We start from the raw sequence: 10,063 nt of genomic DNA, 5'->3' as shown, positions 1-10,063 counted from the left end.
CATTTGGGTGGGGCGGGGGGGGGAGAGAACTACCTTGTCTCTCTTCTTCTTCTCTCTTGTGGGGGGACCATTTTCTTTATTGGGATTATGTTCTTCTCATACTTCTCTACTGTATATACTCAATGTGTGTCATAATGGGGGGGTCTTGATTACTCCATACATCCATGCATCTTATTTTTTCATCTCTCTTTTTGGAGGAGGTTTTTTCCCATGAGGTTTTCCCTCTTTCTATGGTTTATGAGAGATTGCATTTCATTATGTACATGGGTATCTAACATGGCATAGAAACCGGGACCCATTATGCATTTTCATCCTAGCTTTCATAAGCTTAAGTGCATTTCCCTAAGTTGCACTTAAGGGAGGGTGTTAGTGTAAATACATATTTACTATTTACACTTTACTTAAGTTTACTTAGGTTAATGCATTATTTTAGTATATTGCATTATTTTATTATTTCTTAGTTGAGACACTTAGAGGTTGTGTACTCTTATGAGTTGTCATGTTAACAACACTAGAGTAAGCAACTCTAATTCAACACATGGTGTCTACAACATTGGATTTTTCATAATTGATTGGGTTTTCATGTAGACAACATAGTTATTTGCACTCCTAATTTAGCACATGGTGTCTACAAAATAATTTTACGTGCTACACCTTTGTAGGCTTATCCTCTCATCATTGCACTTACTATGTGCTTAATGGTGGATAACCCACACCTGGTGGACATGTGCCTGGTTGTATGACTTAGCAATATGTTGATTTCTAGGTATTCTAGAAGCATTCCAGAGGCCTTTATATACAAGCACTCCTAGTGTACTTTTAATACATTGAATGAATATAATATTATCATTCTGATCTTACTCTTTTGGTCTACTATTGTGCTTGTGCTTGAGTTCATTGGTCTTGGGTGATTTTGCCCTAAGAAAAATTCTTACATTATCATATGCCAACTATTGTTACCCCAAATCCATCCTTTTGCATCATTCTCAATTATCATAAACCTTTTAACATTTGAATTTTTACTTAGCACTTAGTACGAAACAATGCACAAGAAAATTATAAAAATACACCCATATCGTCCTTTGATATACTTTCCCTTTCGAACCATGCAAATTTATTACTGTAAGTACCTATTTCATCATTCCTTGCCATCTATCCATATTGATTTGGCCTCATCAATCCACTCATCACTGAGTTGTCACTAAGAAACAAAAAGTCTCTACACCTATACTTAATCATGGGATAAATCTTTATTCACTAAAAGTCTTACCAAATTTGGCAACACTCTAAAATCCACAGTCCAACAATGTAGGCCATACACACTAAGATAGTGGGATATGAAAGAGAAGGTTTTGGTATGTTATAATTTTGATAAATTTATTTCTAGCTACTTTTTCCACTTATGAAAATGTGATAGTCTCAATAAAGATCTCTCTCTTTCTTTCTTTATATTTCTTACAATTTAAGTTATGTATTAAGAAATGTGTTATGAATAGAGGTTCAAAATTTGAAAGTATGTGGAGTTATAAAATTTGAAATAAAGAGAATTCTTAAATGATTTTTTATTTTTTACATACCTATGTGAATTAATCATATAAAAGAGATAGAAAACACCTAATATTTTATTGGTTAAGTAATTAAAAATAAAATAAATATAGAAATTACATTTTAATTCTTTTTTAACAACCATGTTTTTTAATCGTTGTACATGGTGGACATGAAAAAACATATATATGGTATAAAAATAGTTTACAACTTCATACAATAGCTATTGTAGTTGAAAGGAAAACATTTCATATTTTATTTCGTGTCATTGAAACTACATAATTCCTAATAATTAAAGTAAACAAAAAATTAATGATGCAATCAATACAAAAACATTAAATAAAACAATTAAAGTATTATGAATTTTACTAAAAATATATAAATTCAACATGTTAAATCCACAAACAATGCTACTTTAATGGTCAAAATTTTCATATGCATTTTGTTTTCAGTCTTATTAATTTACAGTGAAGATTTTTACTATTTTACTTGAAAAAACAGAAAATTTCCCTACATTCTTATACCAAGGAAAAAATAGAATAAATAGATAAATTTCTATTTATATAATCGAGAAAATTTAATTATTTATTGTGAATAATTAAATCAAATGTAAATTAAACACAATCATCGCAGGAATATACCTCCTTTTATAAGGAACAAACAATAATCAGAATAGAAATTGTTATGAGCCTCCATTTAAATATATTGTGAATATCTATTTAATGTAAAACTCAAACCTCAAAACGTACGATATCGTTCCATAAAAAACATATACTCAGTAATAATAATGAAGAAGTAACAATGGTGTGTAATTTTGGTCGGACTTCCAACTATGAAAACCACTTGAAAGATATAATTTGAGCATTTGGGCTTGGTGGTAGTGAATCCATAGTATTTTACAGATGCATAGCACTTTAAAACACCCGGGGAATAGAAAGTTCAGTTGTGGGTCATCTACTGTCCCTTCAATCTCATCTTTCGATTTCCATATTCTTACTCACATCCCTCTCCAAGATTCCCAAACCTCAATCAAGGGGCTCACCAAAAGCGAATATACGGAATTATTTTCTTAGGTTTGTTTGTTTTTGAGTTTTAAATCTTTATTTACTTTTATAGTTTTAAAGCTCCAAGTCAGTATGGGTGTTCACTTATATTTGATCTAGTTTTTATTTATCTTTGAGATTTAACATTTATTTTTCTTATATTTATATTTAATCAATCTATTGTCTTATATTGAGTCAGAGAGATTACTTCTTTTATTTAAATTTAGTCTTTGTATGGAGTTTTGTATATTTTATCATATATTTGTAAGTTAGGTTGAATTTTGAAATATAAATATGGTGGAGACATATCTTTTACAGTTTGTATCTTGGTGGATGGTATTTCTTCCTCTTACCATCATCTTCAAAAATTATCCTCAACCAATTGTGATCTTTGTATTGCTATTCTATATTTCCATCCGCATTTTTTTTTAAATGCATGAAAATGTATAATTTCAATGTGAAAAAAGATGTTTCTTCTTCTGACCTAGGTTGGGAATTTACCTCAAGAATACCTCTAAGATAATCCGAAGTATCCTTAGCCAATAGTTTCGGAAAGATGTTTAGTATTTGTTTCTCTGTGCTAACATACTTCAATCTGATTTCCTTTTTTGTTAGCTTCACTCTCAAAAAGATCTTTAACATTTATTTTACAATCTATTATTGTAACTCATTACATTAAATATTTATATGGAAAGAAAATTATTTAATTGTGATTACCAATACTAAATTAAAAATAATAATAACTCATATTCCAAAAAATTAATAATTTGAAGAACATCATTATCATTGTATCATCAAATCATTTTAATTCTATATAGTTTTCATTCACAGAAGAAGAACTTTAAGAGTATTTTTCTTAGAAGTCTAAGTTAGTGTACTGGTGGAAATCTTGTAATCTTGAAAACGAGTACATGAGTTCAAATGACACAAAATAATAGTAAAACAAAAGACTTCATAAAAAAAATTACAAAAAATACTTTAATAAAAGAAAGTTATAGATAATATTTAACATTATTTTAAAACAAAATTATTTCAAATTTCCTTAAACCATAAACCGCAAACGATATGTAGATGCCAAAAATGTAGTTTCCCCCACCTGCAATATTACCTTCTACTACCGACCTGCAGACCATTGTTCAAATACATGCTTGTGGAGACTACCAGACCCAAGGCATGTGGCCAGTGGCTAACTACCTGTCTGGATTATTTATATTAGAGTATTTTAATTCAATTAAATAAAGGAAACGCACGATGTTCATCGATTTATAAAAGAGGAAATGGTGTTAACACGAGGTTGAGTTTGAAATTTGTTTGAAGGGTAGTGTTGTTGTTTGCATCGTTAAAGAAAGGATATCTGTGTTTTGTGTTTTCCAGCTAAAGGTTAGATGATACATTTTTCTTCTCACAGATTTTGTCTGGAATTTATTTATGACTTCAATATGTTTTGGCTAGAATTATAATATTTTTTAATTAAAATTTTATATTTCGTTTTTAGAAGTTAAGACAGTAATGAAGAGATTTGTTTAGTGACAGGAATTATTATAAATTGCAGATCAAAAGAAAGAACTTTAAGGAAAATAGACCAAAAAAAGTATGAGAAATTTTCTAATTATTTAACAAGCTTCAGAATAAGAGATTTTAGAGACACTATATTAAGTCACAAGCAAGATAGATGTAGTTAAATTGTCATATTAAGTGATTTCAACTTGTGCTTTTCAACATTTTTATCATCATATTATAGTAAGTCTTGTAGACTCATTTAGAAACATTTTCTTTTGTTATGTGGAAGTTATGTAAGCATTCAAGTAATTTTCATGTTATTGGTTGGGTTTCTTTGCATTAGTACATGTGCCATCAAAATATATGAGCTAAGTTTGTTTCCTTCTTTATATACCCACATTTAAAATTAAAGAACTAGACAAGGAGCTACTTAGAGGAGTATTAATTGGCACATATATACTAATAGACTAGTCACTAGCAATACCATCAATAATAACTTCATCAAACGTAATGTGTGACTTCCCCTAGAGTGCTTTTTAATGATCATAAGATGTCATTTAATGAAGAAACACATATCTTGACACAACTAGATATTACTAGTTACAGAATTATATAATCTTTGAGCCTTGCTTTGTTTACAATACCTAACGAGAAAACATAATTTAGTTTTTAAAAAAAAATTATGTCTTTTGTTTAACTAGATGAAAATAAATTAAATATCAAAACTTTTACTATTAGAATTTCCTATATTGAACTACTTATATTTTACAATTATCTTATATTAATTTTTAATTACTTTGTTGAACTCATTATTTGATCTTTCCTTCTATATACAACCCCTTCTTGTTGGAGAAAAAGAAATACTAGAGTTTTTCTTGAACTAGATTTTATAAGAAGTCAACATGTTAAGTAGTACAACATATTTCATATGCCTTAGTAGGAGGTAACTACTATGTCAGCCTCCCTTCTTTACTATGGGCTCAGCACCCTTCTTTTGACTGCTATCTAATACATCAAAAACATATTCCTTATCATTCATGCTATTATTTTATTTTTATTTTTATTTTTTCAATGATTGTATTTGTGAAAAATCAACCTATTGCAGTCACTAATTATTAATCTCCTATCATAAACGATTATTAAACTGCTGAAAATAAATTCCCAGCTAATATCAAAAAATAACACAACTGCAACTTCACTTATAAAATACGGAAAGAAATGCGCAACACAATGAACACAATATTTTCGAACAAATTGTCCCTGGAAAAACCCCTAAGGGAAAACCAGTTCTACAGATGAGGAATTATATTAAACTTTAGCAAATCAAAAGATACAAAATTCTTTGCCTCTCACTGGCAGAACTCCGACAACCTCCTAATTTCTCCCGCTGATATTTTCCACTGCTATCTCCATGCTAGCACTGCGCCCTTGCTAACACTGCAAACATTTCTCCAAAACTTCTCATCCAAATGACCCAATGACCCCTTTTTATACTACTTTTGTTGGTAAACCAACGACCGAGATTAAATCAAACCAACGGCTGAGATTAAGACAACTCGAGAGCCAATAATAGAATTGGTTGCAAGGTGTCCAAAAGGGAATCTCTAAAATTAGTAAATAATAACCATTTACTAATTCTTGCCAAGTGGACAAACAGCTGTCCAAACCACCCATAAATACTACTGCTATTCATAGATAAGGACGAACAGCTGTCCAAGCTACCTATAAATACAACTGCTATTTCCGGGTCAGAAATAACAGCTGTCCAACTAACAATAATTAACAGTATTATGTTGAATTGTGTAAGTAATAATAAATTGTACTTTATTAAATCTTTTACTCTCACTTATAGTAGCTTATATTTTCAAACTCTTTCAGTACACGTATAGCTTGATAACCCTTGACTAGAGGTCACTATTTCTCAAACTTCTTGACTAACCACTTATACAGCAATGTAATTTATTTCTATTTTAGATCGTGTATAATTTTTATTGTTTGGAATATAGATTGTTAAAATCTGATATTATTAGCTAAGCACTGATGAGTCTTCAATATTTTTAAGCATAAAAGGATAGTTCAGTTAACTCGCTCTTCAAGACATTTTACCCGGCCTAAATTTAACGCTAAACCACATAAGGAGCTGAAATGTGACGCAACTCCAAAACAACAACTTGCTCTGATAACAAATGAAGTTCATAATAAAGACCCACTTTTATAAGCAACCAATTAAACAAAAACAGAATATTAGCTCACAGCTTAAAAATGGAACAGGATTAAGAAAATATGGAGCAACTCAGCAATAAAGCAAAAATTTCTGTTCTCTCCCTGATAACATTTTCAAGGACTAATACTCAACATTTTGACAAGTCTGAAGCGCAATATATTTTCACTATAAAATAGACCTAATCAACCTAATCTTTTACAGCTAACAACAGTTCAGCAAACAATTACAGTTTAATTTAATGAACAACTTTCCTGCTTTTGATGAAGCCTTGCAAGCTGTTTGTGATTTATGAGTGTTACAGTCCATGCAATTGTCAGTGATGAATTATGATCAACAGAAAGATCTACCTTGGAGTCAAAGTAGTTGGAAGACTCTGTGATACCACTGAAAGGGAAAGGCCGATCTCAAAGGAAGCCGTGTTGGAATATGATGGAACAGGCATTACAAGTGGAAGAACAGGCGCTTCCACTTCAAAATTCAGTAGCCTCACAACTTGCCTCATCTTGGGTCGACTGGCAACATTAGGATGAGAACACCACAACCCTACCACCATCAATCGCTCCATTTCTTCCTGTACAAACACTCCATTCAACCTCACATCTGCAGCCTCCAATATTCTTCCCCGGCCATACAAATTCCATACCCACGCCACAAGCCGCATGTCGAACTCCTCCAAGCTCTCATCTATCACTTTCTTCCCACAGGCTATTTCCAGAGCCACGGCCCCAAAGCTATAAACATCTGATTCAGGACTAGTTTTCCCCGATGCCACACATTCAGGAGCCAGATAACCTAACGTCCCCGCAGCTCTGGTGGTCTGAGCCAGACGCTCATGTGTCACCAGGCGCGCCAAGCCGAAATCCCCAATCTTTGCACTGAAATTGCTATCCAGCAAAACATTACTAGATTTAATATCTCTGTGGAGAACACATTCATCCCATCCTTCATGAAGATACAACACTGCGCTTGCTATTTCATTAGCTATTTTGTACCTCATACTCCACTGCAACACTGGAGGCTCCCTTTTTTCACCTTCGCTTCCTCCTCCTCTGGTGAAGATATATCTGTCTAGACTTCCATTAGACAGATACTCATACACCAGAAGCAACTCGTCTCGTTCCTGACACCATCCCAAGAGCTGAACAAGATTTCGGTGTCTCAGACGACTAACAATACTCACTTCTGAAATGAATTCCTTGATCCCCTGCCGTGAACCTTCTGAGATGCGTTTTACAGCCACAATCTCATTTGTTTGAACAAGATTGCATCTGTATACTCCTCCAAATCCTCCCTGCCCAAGCTTTCGATCTTCTCTGAAATTGTTAGTTCCGGCTATCAGATCATCCAGCTTAAACCGTCGGGGAATGTGATGTAGAAGGCTTTCAAGATCCATGTTTGCTAACTTTTGCCCTCTATTAATGGATGCAGCTTTCTTTCTTCTAACAAAGGAAAAGTAACTCCACAGAACACCTAAGATGCAAGCCACAATCCCAGATCCGATACCCAGTAATATTTTTACATATTTGCTCATTTGTTTCCGGTGCTTTTTCATATCTGGACCCTTTGCACTGCTGTTGAAACTCCATGAAAAGATTTGGTGGGTCTCCTTGGAGTTTAAAGTCGCAGAAGAAAACCCAATCACGGTATTTAGTTTAAAATATGTAGAAAAATTCACTCGCTGTGACAAAACATGATTTCTGGAGGACTTGGAACTTTGAGAAACCCTAGAAAGATATACATCAAGCATTTGCGTTTTGCTGCTGTAGTCAATCCACGCATTCCATACTTTCTCACTATTTAGGTTAGAAACACTAGCGCTCTGCAAATAATGAAGATCTGAAAAATTGCGGCCAATTGTTCCCACAATATTCCGCCTGCTGTCAAATGCTACAGCGAATACAGAAGGCAACACATCAAGTTCATCTCCAACAAGCCCAAATAATCCCTTGATTTTGAATTGTGGAATAGTGTAGCCATAGCCCTCATTTGACAGAAAGAAGGCTATTCCATCGCCCTGAGAACGATTATTATCAGAGTACATAGAAAAAACAAAGTGAGTGCTGAAATTGGCTATAGACCAGGGATGCATCGTATCATTATAGACAATCCTGCCTGATGATTGATTCAAGTTGCTGCTGTTTGTAAGCAGGATAGTATTATTGGAGAGTTCAGCATCACCCACAAATTTAATGCCATCTTTTTCCGAATCCCTGAAATCAGAGAATGTAAAGCTTAGACTTCCTTCTGATTGCCCAGTAACGATAGCCATGTTTGCGTAAAGGAACAAACAAGCCATACAAATGGAATTGGAAAACAATAAATTCGCCATGGATCAGAGGTTGTGCATGCACTCAATGGCGGTGAGGGAATAGCATGATGGAATCATTTTATCAATTCGCTTCGGGTCCACCTTGCATTCATAAACTGAAAGGCCGCACTGAAATAATGGCTTGAAGTTTTTGGAATTAGTAACACGTGTATTAGCTCGTTTTTCCTAAATGGTAAAGAGAGTAATTGTCCTTCTAGAACAAGAAACCTTCACAGGACTTTCTCGAATTCAAAATTATTGTTGAGAATCTTTCTGAATTTTTTACTATAAATTAATGGAAAGGTCTATTCATAAAATTGATAATTGTTAAGAATTTTTTTGGATTTTTTAAAAATATAATATAATTAAACAAAAATGTCTAACATTGATATTCTTCTTATATATAATCAGGTTGTAGTCAAAATGCTAATTATTGTTATAGCAAATATGAAATTAAAATAAATTAAAAGAGTCTATCTAGAATATAGATTTCTTAGAAGAAATTAAAAATAATGAGACATATCCTTTCAAGTATTAATATAACTATGGTTTGATAATTGTGTTTGCCTATATACGTTCACAAATATGGATAATGTCAAAAGGTCAATAAATATTTGTCTCAGAATTCATAATAGGAAGATATAAAGTTTAGAAAATGGACAAAAGCTAAAAGTCAAATTTATGATTGTAGCACACTTCCACCCTTCCTTTGATAGAATTAGAGATAAATGTGTTTAGTTCAAATAAGAAAATTGCAAGATATATTTAAACTACAGAATAAAAAGTTTAGAAATAATCAATGTTGTGATTGAAATAATCAATGTTGTGATTGGTCAATCAAATTGAAATTTTATTTTTCATGAACAACCTATCTTAAATTATAGTTCTATCATCTCTTGTAGTGTGAGACCATTATTGCTCTTGAGAATGAATATTTTAGATATAAGTTTATTGGTCATCTCTTTATAGATATATTACTAACAACTTAACAAGAATTTTCTTATCTTAAATTTGAAGATGGATGAAAACGAAAACTTATCCTATCATCCAAGAATTATTGATTAATGATAATATAGAAGACTGCGTATTGATCATCTCTTTATAAAAAAATTTACATTAGAGGAATTAGATATTTTCTAATTAACTCTATTCTACTTAAGCTACACTTTAAGCATCTAATAATTAATTATTTTATTAATTATTATCATGCAACCTAAGTTTTACCTTTTAGAGTTTTGATCTCATTTTATGAGGATTTATCTCTCTTTGTGATATCCATTCATTCAGTACAATTTCCAATTCTTTTTTGCACGTCAAGAATGTCTCATCTTATGTAGACCTCTGAATTTGAGCCCCTATAATTTTTTCTCCTCTCTTTCTATGATAGATGTTTGCATGGAGTGATTCTTGGGAGCTGTGAGGTTGGCATTTCATCAACTTCAA

The 10,063-nt window shown here is 32.2% G+C and overlaps 1 protein-coding gene across 1 annotated transcript; it reads right to left on the bottom strand.

Annotated features, from left to right (window-relative positions):
- Nucleotides 1-6,388: 6,388 nt before the first annotated feature.
- Nucleotides 6,389-8,755, bottom strand: LOC149558879 (L-type lectin-domain containing receptor kinase IX.2-like). The gene has a single exon (XM_089832895.1). The coding sequence runs from the start codon at nt 8,639-8,641 to the stop codon at nt 6,656-6,658; it is 1,986 nt and encodes a 661-aa protein (XP_089689021.1). The 5' UTR covers nt 8,642-8,755; the 3' UTR covers nt 6,389-6,655.
- Between the last annotated feature and the right edge of the window lie 1,308 nt (nt 8,756-10,063).

The sequence above is a fragment of the Cupressus sempervirens genome, chromosome 5, assembly GCF_028749045.1.
Source record: "Cupressus sempervirens isolate cs-2001-9-10 chromosome 5, ASM2874904v1, whole genome shotgun sequence".
Classification (NCBI taxonomy): Eukaryota; Viridiplantae; Streptophyta; class Pinopsida; order Cupressales; family Cupressaceae; genus Cupressus; species Cupressus sempervirens.
Note: the sequence above shows the minus strand (reverse complement) of the source record. Positions and strands in the feature narration are given on the sequence as shown.